Consider the following 20,697-nt stretch of genomic DNA (forward strand, 5'->3'; position numbering starts at 1 on the left):
GGATACAAAGAGGTATAAATGGCTTCAAGAATGATGGTATATCTTGAAAGCATCATTTGAGCATTAGTAATGTAGAATGCTGACTGACATGCTTCTCTCTCTGCCTCCACTGGACAGAACTTCAAATTCTTCAAAGAAATTGAAAAGTTCTTCATAAGTTGGATGCTGAAGTACTTTTGGTTATGCTTCAGGAACATTTGACTTGCCAGAAAGTGATGATAGGAACCACTCATGCCAAAAGTAAGAGTTTGAAGAGTTACTAACTATAGACATTTTATAGCTGTGTATGTCTGCCTTATTTATGATCCAAACCCTCCTTCAATATCAAGCATGCTGCTAGAGTGGACACCAAACCTGCAGTGTGACCTCCTGTACAGCTAGACTCAGCCCTCTGAGCACATGGACTGGCCCAACAGTTTCGTATGTTATCAGAAGGCACAACTCATGGATGCTCCAGAGTCTCCTCTTTCAAAATGGTATAAATAAACTGATCACCAAACAGTTTTTAAGCAGAGAAAGTTTTCATAGTTTGTTTTCCTATACCTCCATCTTCGTTTATCCAGTAGAGAAAGAGATTCATTGTTCCAACTTCAGTTATTTGGTGATCTTCTCCGTAGAGCCACAAAACCTGCTGGCAGCCTAACTCCATGGCTTCTTGTTGGGCATAAACAGAAGAACCATAGTTCCTATGAGAAAGAAATAGAGCAAACAATTATGAGTATTTGTTTGGGTATTTTCTTTTTTCTACACAAGGTTTTGGGCACATCTACCTGGTGAGCAAGCGTTCTGCACAGTGTCACAGTACCACCAAGGTTGGAAGAGACCTCAAAGATCATCGAATCCAACCTGTCACCACAGACCTCATGACTAGAACATGGCACCAAGTGCCACGTCCAATCCCTTCTTGAACACCTCCAGGGATGATGACTCCACCACCTCCCTGGGCAGCACATTCCAATGATGAACGACTCGCTCAGTGAAGAACTTTCTCCTCACTTCGAGTCTAAACCTCCCCTGGCGCAGCTTGAGACTGTGTCCCCTTGTTCTGGTGCTGGTTGCCTGGGAGAAGAGACCAACCCCCTCCTGGCTACAACCACCTTTCAGGTAGTTGTAGAGAGCAATGAGGTCTCCCCTGAGCCTCCTCTTCTCCAGGCTAAATAATCCCAGCTCCCTCAGCCTCTCCTCACAGGGCTGTGCTCAAGGCCTCTCCCCAGCCTTGTTGCCCTTCTCTGGACATGTTCAAGTGTCTCGATGTCCTTCTTAAACTGAGGGGCCCAGAGTCACTGCTTGTCCCTGGGATATTTTCCTTGGAAGTACTAACTAGTGTATTTTACTGGATCATTTGTACTTTAAAGGGCCAAACAACACCAACAGTTTAAAACTATCTGTCACAATTGCCTGAAAAGCACCTCTTGTTCCATTTTCTGCAGTTAAGACACCTTGGGAAAGCACTGATCTTTATTCAGCAGTTGGCACCCTGGTAAGAGAACAATAATTCCTATCCAGCTCATGGCAAAACAAACCCAGGTACCTCATCTCATATAGGTCAGCTTAACAGGTTATATACACCAGATGAAACTCTTGGAACACACACAAAAAGTCACTTTTCTAGTAAAAGACATTCACAGAACTAATGGCTTTGGGAGCTCCAAATGGGACTTGATGAATTCCACACCCTTGAGGAACAACTGCTTTCTAAAATGCTGCCTACAGAGCAAATTTGACTGAAAAATCTGTCATTCACATTATGACATTCTGTAGCTGCTTGGGGCAGTGGGGAACCCCTTATTGCTTCCATTATTCAATGACCATGAAGACCTAAAGGCAGCAGCTCCAAAGTGCTGACCACACTGGAGTTAAGATCTCACCATGGGGCACAAATCAAGTCAATAGTGACCCCAGACTGTTCATTTTTTCCACAGCTGAAGTATGAAGGATCCATAGGATACAACTGATGTATTTCTAAACGCACATAAAAACCTCACAAAAAGCAAAAGGCCTCAAAATGAAATGAATGATTTTCTGCCCTTGGATTGTTCTACCAGCTCCACTGAGCATCACTTGACAACTTGTGTAGAAAAGAAGCTCCTAGGTAGTGACAATACACTTCATTTAAAAATCAAAGACCAAGGAAGAATAATCAAGTCATTTATTCAGCAACATTCAAATTGCTTGTTCCAGTCAAGTCCTAAGCAGTTTCACTCCGCAGGTCAAGTGCTTGAACATTAAAAACTGTGTTTCTACCTAACTAGTGCTCTGGCCTAGTTCAGCAGAAAGCTGCCAGACTATAGTAAAGTCAGGGCAGATAACTGTCTGATGCTTTCCCTGAAATACCCATTCTCCCCTAGCTAATTGCAGATGGCTTGTCAGGACAGTCTGCCAAGGAATGAGGTCAGCAGTCAGGGCTGCTCACTGCCCATTTGGCAGCAGGCTGCTATTCTGAATACTGCTTCACAGAAGTGCTACCTCTAACGTCAGCTTCTGCAAGGGGAACAGCCCAAGTATTGCATTTGACACCTTCCAGGTCCAGTTCCTCAGTTTCCTGCTGCAAAATTGCTTCTGCCAATAACCCTTTGATATCCAATAATATACCCAAAAAAATAGTATACCAAAGAACCCCCAAACAACAAAACACCAAAATCAATTGAATCACAAAAATAATATTTGCAGTATATAATTTTGAAATCTTTATTATAGTGCCTTGTTTAACTGCTGTTTAATACCTCTACTTCAAATGGATTAGATAGCTTATAAGGGAGATTTGGGTTTTAGTGAAGTTATGCATAAGATGCAGAATTATACTTTCTTACCCTCCCAGTTTGCAGTCCCCCGTTCCTCCTTTCCAGGCTCTCACATATTTTGGATCTGCCCATAAGGATATTGGGCTGAAGCATCCACCTGCAAAGTAGGGGCCTACAGGGCTCAGTATGACATACAGCAGGGCTTTAGTCGGCTTCTTCACTCCGAGGGAGGGCTGAAAGGAAGGAATGCAAACAAATCAAAAGTTACTGGTATACTTCACATCAAATGCTGCACAATTAGCTTTTGAAATGCTGCTTTCAAGGGAACTGCAACATGGACTACTTTCGCCAGGACAAAGCAAGTGCTGCTATGAAGAGACAATTTCCCCCCAGTGCAAGCAACGTAATGACCCTAATCTTATCTACTGTCCCCATTCACTTACAGTCATTTCATTTATGTAGAGAATATTCTCATTTTCTCAAATGGCTTCAAGCTTTTGGGAATTTGGAAATTAGCTTAAAAGTATACTACATAACTACATGGATGTTAGGAACAAGTTCTTTACTGTGAGGGTAGTGGAAGATTGGAACAGGTTGTCCAGAGAGGTGGTTGAGGCCCACTCTCTGGAAGTATTCAAGGTGAGGCTTGACAAGGCCCTGGGCAGCCTGGTCTAGTTGGGGGTGTCCCTGCTGACTGAAGGAAGGTCAGACTAGATGACCTTAGGAGGTCCCTTCCAGCCCAGACCATTCTAGGATTCTATATGAATTAATCAGAGCAGAAGCCTGAAAAGTCTTTTAGGGAGAAGACTAGCAAGGATGACTGCTAGCAATAACAACAATGGAGGGATCACTTAGTGAAGAGAATTAACCAATGCCACTTAGAACTGGCATCGGTATAGAGGAGTGCTGGCTCTGTGAAGACTGTGACAAGTTAAATGTTTTTTTCTCCTGGAAATGGTTCACACAACAGTATAGGAAATAAGTTGGAATGTACCAGTTTGTGGGGTTTTAGGTTCTTGTTTGTTTGTTTTTTTCCTCTCCTGTCTGAGGGGTGGCATCTCACACTTGAGGGTGTGAGGGTGGAGGTCAAAATTCTGGCATTTGTCAAAGTCTGAATCCTGTGGTAGGAGACACTACTTAACTGTATGATTCTTTGCAAAGCTCAGGACTGACCATAGAATCATGGAATGATTAAGGTTGGAAGAATCTTCTAGAGATCACCTTGTTCTAATTCCCTGTTCAAGCAGGGCTACATATAGCTGGTTGCCCTCAATTCTTGGTATTTTCTATGCAACTGAATGGGTTGCTATTTGCTATCATGTTTTTTTTATCTAGAGCAAGTGCAGAGGATGGCAATGAAGCTTGTGAAGGAGCTGAGGCTGTTTGGTGTGAAGGAGCTGAGGCTAAGGGGTGACCTCATCACTCTCTACAACTACCTGAAAGGACATTGTGGAGAGGCTGGTGCTGGTCTCTTCTCACAGGTAATTGCAGATAGAACAAAAGGGAATAGCCTCAAACTGCAACGGGACAGGCTTAGACTGGACATTAGGAAAAGTTTTATCACAGCAGGAGTGGTCAAACATTGGAACAGGCTGCCCCAGGGTGGGGGCTGAGTCACCATCTCTTGATATGCTTAAAGGTCATTGGGATGTGGTGCTTGGGGATATGGTTTAGGGGTGAACTTTGAAGAGTAGGGTCAATGGTTGGAGCTGATGATTCCAAGGGTCTTTTCCAACCTGAGTGATTCTGTGATCCAACTTAGAAAAATTAGTCTTTTTTAAAACTAGTCTTTAAAAAAGAACAACATTAGGTCTCCAGTGTAACAAAGAGTGAATTTAAAGCTTTAGAACCAAAGGTCTAAGCAAAACACTGTGCACAAACTATGTGAAGCTTAACTGGGAGGTGGAAGGGGAAATGATAGTGTAATAATAAAACTACTGGAAAATTCAAACAAGCCTTCCTCAGGCACTGAAAAGATTCTTCTGATTTCTGTCTACCTTACTCCTTCAGCAAAACTTCTAACAAGATGAACTACCTGATATCTTGATATTTTCCTGATTCTTACAAAAATCATTCAAAAGACCATGCTGACAGCACTTCTTAATTCTGTTGACTCATAAAAGGACTATGGACATGCTGGAAGGTGTCCAGAGAAGGGCCACGAGGATGAACAGAGGGCTGGAGCACCTCTCCTACGAGGACAGATTGAAGGAGTTGGGGCTGTTCAGTCTGGAAAAGAGAAGGCTCCGAGGTGACCTAATTGTGGCCTTCCAGTATCTGAAGGGGGCCTACAAGAAGGCTGGGGAGGGACTTCTCAGGATCTCAGGTAGTGATAGGACTAGGGGGAATGGAATGAAGCTGGAGGTGGGGAGATTCAGGCTGGAGGTGAGGAGGAAGTTCTTCACCGTGAGAGTGGTGAAGCCCTGGAATGGGTTGTCCAGGGAGGTGCTCGGGGCACCCTCCCTGGAGGTGTTTAAGACCAGGCTGGACGACGCTCGGGCCAGCCTGATCTAGTGTGGGGTGTCCCTGCCCATGGCAGGGGGGTTGGAACTAGCTGATCCTTGTGGTCCCTTCCAACCCTGACTGATACTACGACACTATGACTCTATGACTGAGTTTCAGGACATGTAATCCAGGAACAACACAGAACAATGTGGAAAGGTCAGGTATGTTGGCTAACCTGAAACAAAGCTCAACGGCAGAAGAATTTCTAAAAACAAAGACAGGGTGGGGAGGTGGATGGGGGTAGTCAGTTTTTAATATTAGTATTTCACAGTCAGAGTAGAAATACTTCCACCTGGAAATCTGCAACCAGTTTGCAAGCATTAAATTAATGGCGTCCTAGAACACATGTGAAATTTATAATGATCCTTTACAGTAACTACTTACAGATGGAGATATTGCAAAGAGTTAATTAGTTGGGAGTGATACACTCCTTGCCTTATGCTCTACCACTGCAGGTTTTTCTCTTTCCCCTGTTAAAAAAAAATCCCTAAAGTTTTAATTAAAATAAAATTTCCAATTACCTTTATTAATGTTATAGATTTGACTCACATCCACATGAAGCTCCCAGAGTACATGCTAATACCTAGTTGCTGAGAAGCCTCTTATGAGGTCAAGTTTATCTAGGCTCAAGAATAAATTGACACAAAACTACTTCTTAGTTCTGTTAAAAGCCTCTCTCAGAAGAGCTATCATCACTTCCTGGGTGGAATCTTCCAAAGTCTCCTTATTAAGGTCAGTATGGAGATATAAGATGAAATCACAAAATCTACAGAGTAACTTCTGTTCCCTCACATTTTCTCTGACTTAATCGTATGCTAAAAGCATACATTACCATGCCACAACTAACTATTCTTTTGGTACAAATCTCAATTTTACCCTTGCTACTCAGAATCGTTTTACTCTCTGTGAGCTGAATCAAGGTGTCCACTAGGTGGTGGTGTGGGCAACAGAAATTTGTGCAGTCGAGCTGCCGGGGACTAACTGAAAACATAAAACCTATCTGTCCCCTAACTCTAATACTGTTGTCTAGTAACTCTTGTGTATTTCCTTGCATGGATGGAGGCTTTTGCCTCATGCTTAAATACACAAGAGGGGGGAAAAAAAAGTTTCACACCTCAGTTCCAATTAAGGTAGGACGGATATACAGGCTTGCAGCAGTTGAGTACGGGACCCACTCCTTTTCCACCTCCACAAGCTTCCGAATGCACTCTAACAGCTCGTTCTGGTCAAAACACTGAGAAAGAAAAGCAAAGAGAAAAAAAGCAAACGCTGAAATACAGCCTGAACACTCCTCGGTCTTTATAGATCCAAAGGCTAAAGGGAACACTTCATCAGGATACATGGCAGTGACAGTCCATAGAGGTACACAAGACCACATCATCTTCCTTGATTAAGTTCCCATAGTCTTTGCCACTGTAGCTTTTTATAAGGTATGCTGAATACCTCCTTCTGCTACAAAGTGTTCTCCTGAGATACTAATGAGAATTTGACCCTTCTAGTCGCCAAAGCACAGACAGAACTCCCAAGGTAGCCAACACCTCCACTTTGGCATGTGGGTACTGCATCACCTCTTCTGCACATGACTGCTTTGGGGTATAACTTCAAGGGGCCCAGCAAGTCTCCCAGCTCTAGAGAGTTACAAAGTTCTCACAGTAATAAAGCCAAGAAGTGTGGGAGGAAATTCACTGGCTGACATACAACTGCTAAAAGCAGCATTAAGTTGCCAGCATGACCAAAAATGAAAACATGCAGAGTCTGAAGGACTCAACTGAAGCAGAAAGAGGAAAAGGAAGAACGTTAGTGCCAAAATAATTTCATTGGCTGTCTGCATGCAAATACCTGCAGAACAGTGCTCCTCCATCAGAAACTGTCTAACACCTGAGATAGGAGGGAGATAAAGCAAGCAAAACACTGCTGTAATCTGAAAGAAAAACATGTGTTTCAAACTGCACCCTTTACTGAATAAGAACTCAAACTTTAACTGAATTATTTAAGAGTCAGAGAGTTTAATACATGTTACACTACTGTAACATTTCAGAGATCTGCTCTCTGAAAAAGAAAATACACTCTGACTTCAGGAGATTAAGATGCTGTGGCTACATACTGGCAAAGTTGCTCGTCGTGCTGACCGTGCCATCCTGTCCATGTTGAGGGTGGGCCGGAACAGGCGGATTTTGCCATCCACTCCTCGATAAGCCTTCATTCCTTCAAACAACTACCAAAGGAAAAGAAATCAAATAATAATTGCCATGTTATCTCATGATGATCTGCACAAAAGTCAGAACACACTGCTTGGAAACAAAAGAACTTCACTTTCCCACTCACAATACTCGAAGTATAAACATTAACTAGTTCATCCCTGCAACACACTCCTGTGAGGTAGGTACTATGAAATGTATAAATCAAAGACAACTTGGCTATGTATCTTTCTCTGTCAGGGGACTAAATAACCCAATTTTATTTTTTTTTTCATAATTAGGTTACAGCAATTAAAATTTGTAGCATGTGTTTGACTGAACTGTTCTCTTGCATTCTGATACCTGAGGCTGAGCCAGAACAGTACTCTCCCTTACAGAAAAGATCTATAGAATTTTATTATATATGTTTAAAAAGTTTAGGGCTCTGTCCAAAACACATTTCAGTAGGAAGCAGAGAATAAGGTAATTAAGTGAATTCTGCTGCAGCTGTAGTAAAATCTTGGTCACACACTTGCCCCACATCCCCTTAATGTTGTGGAAGAGCGTTCAGCTAGTATGAGAGACAGAAGCATCGATCTGACATTAGAGGCAGAATGCAGAAAAATGTTTTATCGTTGCTTTACAGAAAATTGTCACAATTATCCCACCCAACTGCCACATCTGGATGACTGGTGTTGACAATCAATTTACCAGAAACCCTTATGCCACCAGTGCCCTCCCAGCAGGATGCTATACAGCATCTCCTAACCACAGCAAAAAATATATTATCCCCACAAAATATGCGTAGTTATTTTCACTTACAGATGGAAAATTTCCAGTTGTAGACAGAAGACACTTGCATTATAGAAGCTTACATTGATATATACATATACACAACTATTACTTAGATTAAGTATTAAAGGATCACATGGTTACAGGTTACAGTTACTCAGATTTTTACAATCTATTTTCTAAAGCATTTTTTTGTAAATTAAATTTAAGATCTACGAATTTAACTGCAACAGTGCTGTCAGCCCCCTCAGACTTTGCTGCCTGACTGTTCCACACACAAAAAATTATTAAAGAAAGCTGGAAATACATTCTGTGTGGTTGGAATTCTACAGATGCAAGTTTTTTAGTTGGAAAAAAAAAAAACAAGCCTGCATTTTTAACAAAATAATTCTAGTAGAGCACTCCTCGTTGTTATTAAATGCTGTAGCATTTTACCATAAAGATCAGTGAAAACTTTTCTGCAGTCCCATGACAGAGCTAGGTCCTTCCACATGACAAATTTTAATTGGGTTGTAACTGGGTTGCAAGAATCCTGGTGATTTTCCTTAAGCTACATGCCAACTCTGCAGCAGAACCAGAACTAGAACCCAGAACTTTTTGCTTTCAAAATGTATCTTATTCCAATGGCAATGCCAAGCTCATTAAAAGCTATGTATGCAGTTTTGGAAAGTAAACTGTTCCTAGGATAGGCATTGTATCTACAAGGGAAAAAAACAATGGTCTTTAATAAAGGATGGTATAACTGGGGATATGGTTGATATTTTGGTATGATTTTTATTGGGCCAGTTACTGACTAATACCACATTTCTATATTGCTATTTTCTTACCACAGAACAGTTGTTTCCCTCCCCACCCCCATCTCCCAAAACACATCCACAGAACTTTTAATGAGAGGGAAGAGGAAGGAATGTTACTACTGAGATTTATCAATGGTTTGAGAGAAGTAAGAATCACATCATTACTGAAACACAAAGCCTTCTCAAGCTGTTAAATCCTTTTCCCCAAAAAGAAATACCTTCAACCTTTCAGGGCTCAGTAAAACCTTTCACTCATTAAAAAGGGAGACAGTGATGTGTTCCAGAAATGCTCAACTTGAATAAAAGCAACTGCTGCGGTTGCTTGGATGACTGGTTGCTACAGTGGTGTGCAAACGGTATTATCTGACATGTGTACATCACAGGAGCTGGATCTGGAGTTTGCAGATCCAGATTATCACACTGCATCATGGAGGGCAAGGAGGAAGGGGAGGGAATGCCAAATTCATCATTTTTATTATACCCACTGTGTATTCATTGAGCCACAGCATTGGCACCAGATTCTCCTCTGTCTGTCCTCTTGGCTAGAGGAAACGTGATGCAATAAGAGTAAAAGAATAAAAAAATAAAAAAACAAATGGGAAAAAAAAAATAAGAGCATATTCATATTAGCAATAATTTCAGACTGGGCCAGAGGCCAAGCATTAAAGCAATATGCTACTAAGAGTGAAATATAGATTTGGGACTCCAGCGTGGTTTCTTACTTCTTAGGCAGATCAAGAGCTGCAGCCTGCTGTAATTTACACAGGACATTTGGAGGCCTGCTGACTTGATGGGGAAAAAATAGCAACAACTAACAACAGAGAATGGTGAAGGCAGGAGCTCAAGGACAACAAGCAGGCAAAAACTTGATCCTTTCCTTACATCAGAGGCAAAGCAAACAACACAAAACAAAACAACAGAAAGGGAAATAAAGAAAAGAAGCACAAGCAACTCCACTAACCTCAGTGGAGACACTCCCACCTTCAGCATATGTGCCCTACTGAGGCTCTCACACAGATGTGAGTATAGCCAAAGCTGCTCTAGAGACACAGAAGGCAGCTTCAGGCTGTACACAGCTAAGCACGGAAACTGTTAACCACGCTGGTTTCCGACTTAACATTTCACTTTCCAAAGCTCCTTGCTGAATACTCTCTGCTTAAACTCACTTGTATAGGCTGAATACATCAGATCTAGTTCAGAGCTCTCCAAACTTTGAACAGAGTTGCAAACGAGCATCTAATTTGTCCTGCAATCCAAGCTATGAAACTTTAAAACAGCTTAAAATAGCTTTCACAAAGTGCACATCCATTGCCCAAATTAAAACTGCTCTTGGAATCTCACATGAGCTTTTCCAGTGCTTCATTAAGGTACATCAGAGACAGTAATTGGACAGATCCACCATCAGTGAACCAAATGCTTTCTCAAATGGGTTTGTCACCAGACAAGAAAGGGATCACCTTTGCTAGGCCAGAAAGTGAAGCGAGCTGGAATCCACAGGCCAGAGCTGCTTCTGAGTTATACTAATGTAAGCATAACATAACCTTGTTGTAAGTAATGGAATTGTTCTGGAAGGTCATCAGTTAACAACAGCAAAAGTAATTAAATACTAATAAGCTTCAGACAGTAATAGTCCTTGTATAACAAAGCTATGGCTTCAAGACATAATTAAATAAAATAGCACTTTCCAAACTGACTCAGTACTCACTTCTATAGCGTAATGCAGAGATGAGGAGGCTGGATGCAATGAAAGGTTCTCAAGTGGTTTAATGTAAGGTTTCTCCCAACCTGAAGCCAAGGACCATTCTATTGTCAGCATATTGTCAGTGAACACAGCTCCAAACACCAAACCACTGGGATCTGGTTTTTCCTTGAAAGTTGTAGCTGGGGTAATAATCAAGTCAGAAGCCTAAAGGAACATGAAGACAAAGATGAAGTGCATGAAAATAATTGTCAGACATTAAAAAATTATTCTGCATCACTAAACATGGACAAATGCAATATTTTACCTGCAGGGACATTTAGTAACAGAATGGTTAAAGGTGGTTAACTTCTAAATAGCCAGCAAAGTACTCATGCTATGTATGCACACATATACACAGTGCTACTTGAATCAGAAGTAGTAGGTGTATTTTAAAGCACTGGTAAGTGGAGGAAGCAATACAAGGAATAAACCCAGAAAATCAGCACATGAAAGTTTCCTGCACATTTAGATTAACAGGTTACAGAAACACCCAATTGTTGTACCTCAGAACATAAGGTGATCACCAGAAATTAATCCCCCTCACAACTAAGCAGACGTTACGTTAATTTTCCTTTAATGCATAAGGCCAATGTGAGATCCAAGCCAGCAGATTACTTGAGTCACACCAGCTTGTTCATTCACATTCATGTTTTCCTCAAAAGATCCCATTATCAGAGAAGGCTAAATGTTACCCTGCAAGATTAACTCAAGAGACTTTTTCTTACAAGCCATTTCCAGCTGCAGAAACGCAGCTGTTTTTTGCAGGTGTTGGCTGGGATAGAGTTAATTTTCTTTATAGTAGCTAAACCAGTGGTGTCAATTGTCCTAAGCAGAAGGGAAAAAGAAAATCAGGATCTCTGGCACTTGACTCTTCTTTTATACAGATAAGGGCTAAACAACTGGAGATTACTAGGAAAGGGGCAGTCTTGATCCACCCTCCCCATTCTCTTTCTGCACCATTTGAGCATTTAAAATTGTGCTTGTCAGAGGCAAGGGAGAACTAACAAAAAGTGCATTCAAAGCTCCATTTTCCTTCCTAACATGACTCTGAAAGTACTCACTCTTATTATAGACCTCTAAGTGAAATCTTAACTCCTCTCTGTTGGGTCCATTTAACACAGACTGCACTGTCAGTAGCTTAGACTTTTGTTTTCAGGATTTGCACGTGCAGCAAAAGGCAGTTCTCTATGAGGCATCACTGACTTTGACTTCTCAGACTCAGCACACATTTTACAAAATGCAAAAAAAACTACACCCAAGCTTTTGAAAAAGAACACACACCACACACACACACCCGCCTCTGTCAACAACCTGATTTTCAAGATGAATTTAATGAACAACAGCCTGTTTTGTATTGATCAGTTGGTTTGGGTGAGGGGTTTTTTTTTGCTTAATGGCTTATATATGAAATTAACTTAGAGATGGAATAAATCAATGGCTAAAAGCTTGGTTCAAACTATCTGCAGTTATAGGGCTTGTCTAGATATTACAAGTGCATTAGCCTGGTTGAATACTTAATCTGATGAAACAACAATTACTCTTCTTAACTCTTTATAAGTTATCCTGCTTTATCCTTTATCCTCCTGACAGCACTACTTAATGTTGTCCTCCAAACAAAATTGAATTTTACCTGACAATGTCCTAACATTTGCTTTGAAAAAAATTATATCCCAGAAGAGTGTGAATGATAATAAAAAAGACACAAGAGTACAAGACTCAGCTCAGGAAAACACTTATGCAGGGGCAGGATGTCAGTGGGGCTTAACCAAGGATGCAGAATAGAGTTATATCCTTGGCTTTATCTCTGGACAGAATCACAGCTTCTAAAGCACTCCTGCTGCCAGTGGCATTAACAGCTCTCCCTAAAGTCATGGCTCCTGTCTCATCTCAGGTCATTTTCATTAAGGTAATTACTTTTACTATAAACTGGCCTGAGGACCAGAATTATCACATGGAGTCTCATCTCGTACAACTCCCATCAATGTGCCGATTTCTGCATTCATGCCTCAGTTTGCCACTTCCTCAGCTGTGGTAGCACAACTAGTTGAAAGGTAGAGCTACAAAACAGTTTGCTAAAATCAGCTTTTACTTTAAGGGTAGGGAAAGGTTAGCTTTTATAGCTGGCCTACAATCACATGCAGAGAGAACAGTGAGCTGCAACCACAAATGGAGAAACCTATTTGACTGAGAGCATTTGGGCTTTCTTTGACCCAAATCTTGATTACCTTGATACCAAAGAATCCTCCAGATTTGGAGATCTAGGGCTCAAGAAAGCCTTGGACAGTCCTTACCATGCAAGCTATAATTGAACAAAACTGTGATGATCAAATGCAAGCACACTGTTATGCTCTACTGGTTAATACAAAAAAGGTCTCAGATCCAGAGTCACTCCAATGCTGGCTATTAGAGGTAGGAGGTGGGCCAAGTACTCACTCCTGCAAGTCAATAAAATGAGAAGACCTGTGTGATGGGAGGGGGTGTGTGTGTCACAAAGCAGTGAACATGCCTCAGAGCAGCAAACCACACTTCTTAGCTCTCAGTGCCAAGAATTAGGGACTTTATGTTGTCAAAACCAGAAATCTTTGGACTGGATTTCAGGTTGAGGCACTTGAAGGCAGATAGCTATGATGATTATCCAGGAAAGAAGCAAATAATTTCTTGACCACAGAGCTTCCTGAAGCTGCATACTCTGAGCAAAGACCCCACATGCTGTTTCTCAGTTCCTTCAGCATTTAAGGAAACCAACTTTCATTCAGGCATTTTGCAAACAGCTGGCTCCACAATATCAACTATGACACTTAAACCATAAAACTTCCTTCAAACAACAGTAGAACACCCTGTAAGAGACTTCAAATGTAGACTATACTGCATAGCCCAGTAGGGCAACAATCATTAAACAGGCAAAAAGGGCAATTCTCCCAATCCTTATAATCCTGGTAAGCTCTCAGGAGGTGTAGTTAAGATTTTCTTCGGCCATTATTGTCTTAAGATCTTTTCTTAAAGCTCTTCCACCTTATGCATTCTATTGTATTTTTTTCCTTTTTACCAAGCAGGAAGTAGTGCAACTTAACAGAGCAAAACCTGAATCTTTCAGAATCCACCAAGACAACATCAAGAACTGCAATACATCCAATCTTTTTTTAATCCATGCAGGGGTGCAGGGCATCAGAGAACCCATGCTTGGAGTACTCTTTCCTACAGTGTGGTGTGCAGCACAAAGTATTGCCAGCATCCTCAACCTCTTCTTGGTCCCTGAGGAGTAAGAGCTCCTACACAACATCTCACCTGACCCACCAACCCTTATGGTTTAACTTGCTCCCAAGTCCTGTCCCAGCAACTTGTGCTGTGCAGGCAGCACCAGCAGGAGGGAAACCAAACGCTCATAAGAAACACAAACAGAGCAAAGCAAGGCCAGGTGACTAATACCAGGAGTGCTTTAATATCACTCAAAAAATTCTCACAATGCTGCCACAGTATCACCTATGACCTTTATAAATGGCAATTTATTTCTTTCCTTTGTCAACATTCTCCCAGCCCTGAAAGCAGCATATTAAGGATGTGTTAGAGACTGGTATTAACACCTAACCAGATCTCTGCCATTTGAACTGTAAATACAAAGGATAATGTTCATCTAGATTTGTGTCTTGCTTCCTTTGTTTATCAACAAGCTCTCAAGCATTTTCTGACAGCTGCCTAATAAAACTGTTAAACTAGAAGGAAAGCCAGTAAATGCAGGAACAAAAAGGATAAGGAAAAAAAAAACAAACAAACCAACCCAGAAACAGATGTGGCACACAGTCTACTGAGTGCAGCTATTCCAGTCCTGATGCCTAAAGTAAAATGACAAAGAGATGGTTCCAGCCCTGCAAGCTCACCATGTCACAGCAGTACAGAATGTACGAGATACGTGTGCCCAGGCCCTTGTCCATGGCACTTTGTAAGAAATAGGAAGAACCAGATTGCTCTGCCTATGGTAGGCAAAAGGGAGACAGATGAATATTACTGGTTTTCAGGGATTACATAGCAACAATACACCTACAAACAGCCCCTGTCTTGACCTGAGGCACTTTGCTGAACATCCCCTAGCATGAAAAGTGCCTGCTGATTCCGATGCAAATTCTTCCAGAGTGAAGCCTTACCCAGTCCAAGTAAAAAAGATGTATTGTGACCTCCTGAAACTAAAATTCATCATTTGATCAAAACAATCATGTCAATTGTGAGCTAGGTCAAACTACAAGTGACATGCCAATCAGTGTCAATTTTAACCAAAGCTGTAGCAAGACATTCTGGTGCCCCTAGCCAAGATGTCAGTTTAATGCTTATTCTAACCAGCCTTTGCAATAGCCTTAAGTGGATTTGGAGCTGACAGCTGCCTCTGGGCAGAGCTGCTACTGTCATTACTGCACTCCTACCTTTCTTAGCCTTCAGAGCTGTCCTGGGTAGGTGCAGATAGCAAGTGCATATTTCGTCCTACTCTTTCCATCAAGTTTTGCCGAGGCCTTACCCAAATGATCTTCGGCTGAGGTTATTTTCACTGCACTGAAACAACTACACCATAACCAATAGGTTGAGCACCTGTAACAGGTGTAAATTTGACACACACAAACTTTACTAAACACTGTGATGGGCAAGGTTTCTACCACTTTGATGAATAAAACCAGAACTGGCAGCCTCATCTGGAAAACAGCTTACAAGTTACCTAACTGTAACAGTAAATTTCAGCAGCAATCCTCAAAACATTAACATCTCTTCAGTGAGAGTGACTAATCTATTCTGATGAAATAAGTAACCTCTCTGACGTCTAGTCCAGGTGATTCAATCAAGCTCACAAAGCAACTGCAATTATTACTTATTCTGAGTTTGTAAACATATCCTAGGAAATACCAGGGCCTTCTGATGCAATAACAGACATGGAAGGATAAGCAAAATTCAGTCACTTGTTCTGCCCTTGCACTCATGAACAGCAAAACGTGGTTACAGTGGCAGAACAAATTTTGAGCAGACAGATTACAAAAAGCATGGGGAATTACCATGAAGGGAAAGGTAACAAAGCATAGCCAGGTGTTGGAGACAATGGGGCTGGGACTAGACAATTATTTTGAGGGAAGGTCCAAGAATGAGGATGTTATTTTCCTGCCATTTGGTCTTCATCACTGCTTTTGGGCCTACCCCAGCACACACATCTGAACGCCAGGAAGCCATTCCTTCTGCTGAAGCAGCTACTTTCACCCCAAAACACCTTCTGCCTGGCCACCTGAACCATCTCCTACTGATGGGAAGATGTTTGCACTGCCAAAGAGAAGCAGTGGTGGGGAACTAGGTTGAGGATAACTAGGCTGATGAAAGTGTCTTGTTAATTCACCTCTGGAAGCTGAAACCCTCTCTTCTCAAAGAAGTTCTTCTAGCCTTGCAGCTAATGAGCACCTTTCTCCCAAAACTCATTCATCTCCATTGCTTTCCAGATATTGAGTTATAGATGGCAGAGGTTTGCCCCAGGATTTTTTGCTGACTTCTGCAGTGAACTTAGCTGGCTGGAGAAACTCATCCACTAGTTATTCCAAGCCAACAGCCTCATAAGCAGAGTTAATGCTACTATATATTGCAGATAATTTCTCCTGTGGAGCAACTATTGTGAGCAGCACACAGGGAATTGCAACCTGATCTAGGAAGATCCTTCACCATATGGGCCTGCTTGTGAAGGCAGACACCAAGAATCATACTTAACAGCTACTACTGCACACACACACACACAAAGGCTTGTGCCAAACTATTGGCAAACTCCGAGAGGAGTGAGGGATTACACAGCAAATCCTCCATCAGTGGCATCAGAACAGACAGCAGCAGTGCCACACTATATAACCAGAAAGTAAGAAAAGGTTATGGAGGCTGTGTATACTTGTAGGGAAACTGGTACTTCTCATTCACTGGGACAAAACAAGCAATCACCTGTTCTGCTGCTCCTAAACCCTGCCTTAGCAATAGAAATGCTGATTACTGCACCAGATGAAACCAACTGCAAGCTCCTCTAGCAGGTGTTATTCTTATCTAGTTTGTCTGGCTATTATCTCTCAGGTCTATTCACTAGCTGACACCAGAGCAGCATCTGCTTGAGTAAAAAAAAAAGGCAATGTGTCCTACAGGGTAAACCAAGGTGTGTGGGTTTGTTTCTTTTCCCATCCCCATCATCTGGAAAAGACTGCTAGTTTTCTAGAGCAGAGACCATCACTTTCTGGATAGGGTTATGTTCTGCATGGCTCTGATCACAATAATGAAGTCTATAACAGAAACAATAAGAACAAGAAGTGGTTTATCCACTCAAAACAGAATAAGAGAGTTAAATACATTCTTAGAAATCTATTACCAGCTTGCAAGTATAAAAGTAATGTTAATGTAAGCTATCCTATAATCCCTTTAGCATCATTACTATTTTAAATTTACAGAAGAGCCTGAGGCTCAAGAATGGAAAGTATGCCAAGATATAAGAAAATCTGAGCAGGAAGAAAGCTCTGCTTTTCCTACTATAAAAAAAAATAGCAAAGGAAGCAAAATCTAACAAAATATTTTCTGTAACCCCAGGGAGAATACCCAGCAATCTTTCAACATAAAGCTTCCCTGAGACTTCATCTGAGAATGTGTTAGCACAAATAATTGGACTGGGGCCTGGAATCATTGCATCAGATTGGCTGTACACTGGGTAGTAAACCACAGAACAAATGACAAAGCAAAAGGGAGTCAAGGCTCTGAACCAATTGTTAGTCAATCATAGAAACAACAGAAAATATGGTGGGAAGGACTTTGTCTAGTTCATCCTCTGCAAGGCATCTAACCTAAACTATCCAGAGGGGATAATCATTGAATATTTGTCAAACCAGAGAATAAGCTTCTGCTACACTTGTAAACAATGGGAAAAAAGGAGAAGGACATGACCTCTTTAACCTTTCCCCTGACCTCTGACAGATGCTCCAACTTTAATGCAGGAATATTTGATTTGGAGCAGTTGACAGGGAAGTAAACCTGCTCTGAAAAGACAACAGATAAGTGGTTGGAGTTGACATAAACTTCTTGCCTTAGAGGATGAAAAGGGCACCAACACAGCTGAAAACACACCCTGAAGCTCCCCAAATATACCAGAAAGGAAACAAAGATGTTGGAAAGCTGCAGCCCAGCTTGACTGTAGAGAAAGCAATGAGGAAATCAGTCTTGCCCTAAAAAACTACTCAAATATGTGGATAATGCACAATATAATTGATTTCAATGGCACTGACTACATTTCAAGACTTCTCCAATATGTTGCTGAAATGTTGCCCTGCACCATCTCCCACTGACTTGATCCAAAGCCCATTGATGTTAATCAATACCCTTCCTCCAGCTTTGTAGGAATTTGGATTACAGGGGAGGCAAAACTCCCTGAATTTTTCCAGCCCTATCCATTTCTACCACTTCAGGAAAATCAAATGGACTGGTAATGGTTCCACATTTTGTTGTTTGGTTTTTTGGTTTGTTTTTTCATTATTTGTCCCTTACTCATTAGTCTGTTCTTCACTGGCACAAGTTCAGTAGATATGTATTTTTTGAGGTTAAGAAAGATGGAGAAACAGGGCTCCTACAGATCCTAAGGAGATTTTATATCTGATATTAAGGAAATCTTAAGGAAAGCACCTATTTGATTTCAATGAGGTTTAGCTCTTCTAATCCATATATCATACAGAAATCTTGCTATTGTCCAGAAATTGGACACTTGGTTATAATTTGGTCCTATAAACTATTTCTGTTTACTAACACCTATTCCAGCTAATTAAGTGGAGTGGTCAGGAAGCGTGAACAGGGAGGAAGTGTGAGCAGGCTTTCATGCACTCATTGCACTGGTCTGGAAAACACACTGCCATAGATTACTGTTACTGCTGGTCAAGTTAGCTATAAAAAGTCCTCTTTGGCCATGTCACTGCACTTCATGTCTGTTAGGTAGGTATACCTGGGCTTTTGGCCAGAAGGAAGCAATTCCATATAGGGAAATACAGACTACAACTCCCTAAGAACCCAATTCCTTGTGCAGAAAGTCTTTTCACAGACTCATATTCAAACGTCTCCAAAAATACAAAACTAGGACCATTCTTCACTAATGCAACATATTAATTAATTACCCTACCCACAGAAGTCACTATTAGTATATACTGATTCTTCTCAAAAGATCTGACAGATTGGTTAATGCAATTCCTGATGCTGTGCTGCTCTTTGTCTCACAACCACTGTATTTCTGCGTTACAGCATAAACACAATGTTCCATTTTTAGAAGGAGTTTGCCTGGGAGAAGATTTGAGCATAACACAAGCTGAGGGCTCACACTGGCCTGTGACAGAAAACGGGGAGAGAGAGAGATCTGTGACATTTCACCAACATCACATCTTTGTACAGTGGCACAGTGGTTTAGATGCTCAAATAATGCTCTATGAAAGCAAAACTTATCCAATTAGTCCATGAAGATTTGGGATGCTACTATCTCCTGCTTCAGGAAACAACATTTCTATTTCACATGAAGAAAGCAACCCAAAATTTAAGGTATTTACACCTAAACCTTTCTCTAAAAAATAGTAATGTTGAAGGAAGGAATGAATTGTAAATCTATCTTTCAGATAAGCAAGTTGGAAATATCTTGCCTCAGTATCCTGGCCAGCCACAACCATGTTATGTGGAATAGCCAGGAATAGAATCATAATCTCACACGTCCAAGTCCCGAGCAGTTGCAATTAAATCTTCTTACCCTGATTTTAATAAGCTTCTAGAGATGCAGAGGAGTGTATTCACGGAATGAAGGGATTCAGAACTTATCATTTCAAATGCTTTTGGGAATATAAAATACTTTGATGGTGCAGACTTACACAGCAGTCACAGGAATAATTTCCAATGTTCAGTTAATCACACACGCCTTTTTCTCTTATCTCCTTTCCACAATGGTAAACAGAAGGTACACTTACAAATTGCCACGAATTTCAGTGTTTGACCTGCCACTGAAACCACCACATTTTGCCCATTCATTACTTTCTTAGAAAGAGAGACTAAATATGGGATAAGATAAAATTATTCCAGCTTTCCAAGCTGTTAGTTCATGAGAGTTGGGCTATGCAGTTTACAAAAGAAATAGAAAGGCCAACAGAATCCTATGAAAAGAAATTAAAAAAGGGGGAAAAAAGACTAAATTATTTTTCCCAAATGTAGTTCCTATTTGGGTGTCTTTAGCAAAGAAAATATATATTCCAGTCACTAGTGGTGTGCCCCAAGGATCAGTGCTGGGCCCCATGCTCTTTAACATCTTTATTGATGATCTGGATGAGGGCATTGAGTCCACCATCAGTAAAGTTGATCTGCTGGAGGGTAGATAGGCTCTGCAGAGGGACCTCAACAGGCTGGACAGATGGGCAGAGTCCAACGGCATGAGATTGAACACATCCAAGTGCCAGGTGTTGGCAGGTGTTCAGGAGGAGACTTGATGAGGTGCTTGGTGCCATGGGTTAGTTGTTTAGGTGGGTTGGATTAGTTGATGGGTTGTAAGTTATGATCTTGAAGGTCTCTTCCAACCTGGTCTGCTCTATCCTATATATATATATAAAATGTGAATCTCAGGGACTCAATATAGAAGTAGGTATGGACACTACATAGCTTTTTAAGCTTTGGAGTCAGATAGTTTCCTTTGGGAATTATTGACTGGTGCTGAAGCCCTGCATTTTAAAAGCAGTTCTTCAAATTAGGGAGGAAAAAAACAAACCCAAAACAACAAACAACCGAAGGGGGGAAAAAAAAGGGGGGGCAAACAAAATGAAACAAAAAATCCCCAAACAAATTAAAAAGAAAATTATGTAAGCCAAAAGGAATTTCCAAAACTGTAGTACAATTTCTGTGCTTTACAGACATCAACTATATCTTCAGCTCATAGTTAACAAGAAGATAAA

The 20,697-nt window shown here is 41.1% G+C and overlaps 1 protein-coding gene across 3 annotated transcripts in view; it reads right to left on the bottom strand.

The window, feature by feature from the left end:
* Positions 1 to 20,697, bottom strand: part of BCAT1 (branched chain amino acid transaminase 1) — a 59,778-nt gene that overhangs the window by 14,103 nt on the left and 24,978 nt on the right. The window contains exons 3-8 of one of the 3 annotated variants that reach the window (XM_054168201.1): positions 10,718 to 10,918; positions 9,498 to 9,554; positions 7,351 to 7,461; positions 6,361 to 6,480; positions 2,811 to 2,974; positions 544 to 686 (exon numbers count right to left, since the gene is read on the bottom strand). In XM_054168201.1, coding sequence (XP_054024176.1) covers positions 544 to 686; positions 2,811 to 2,974; positions 6,361 to 6,480; positions 7,351 to 7,461; positions 9,498 to 9,554; positions 10,718 to 10,918 — 796 coding nt within the window. Of the gene's footprint in view, positions 1 to 543; positions 687 to 2,810; positions 2,975 to 6,360; positions 6,481 to 7,350; positions 7,462 to 9,497; positions 9,560 to 10,717; positions 10,919 to 20,697 lie in introns of those variants that run through there. The other 2 variants (XM_009906174.2, XM_054168200.1) reach the window with 2 other exon arrangements.

This window comes from Dryobates pubescens, chromosome 15, assembly GCF_014839835.1.
Source record: "Dryobates pubescens isolate bDryPub1 chromosome 15, bDryPub1.pri, whole genome shotgun sequence".
NCBI classification, from domain to species: Eukaryota; Metazoa; Chordata; class Aves; order Piciformes; family Picidae; genus Dryobates; species Dryobates pubescens.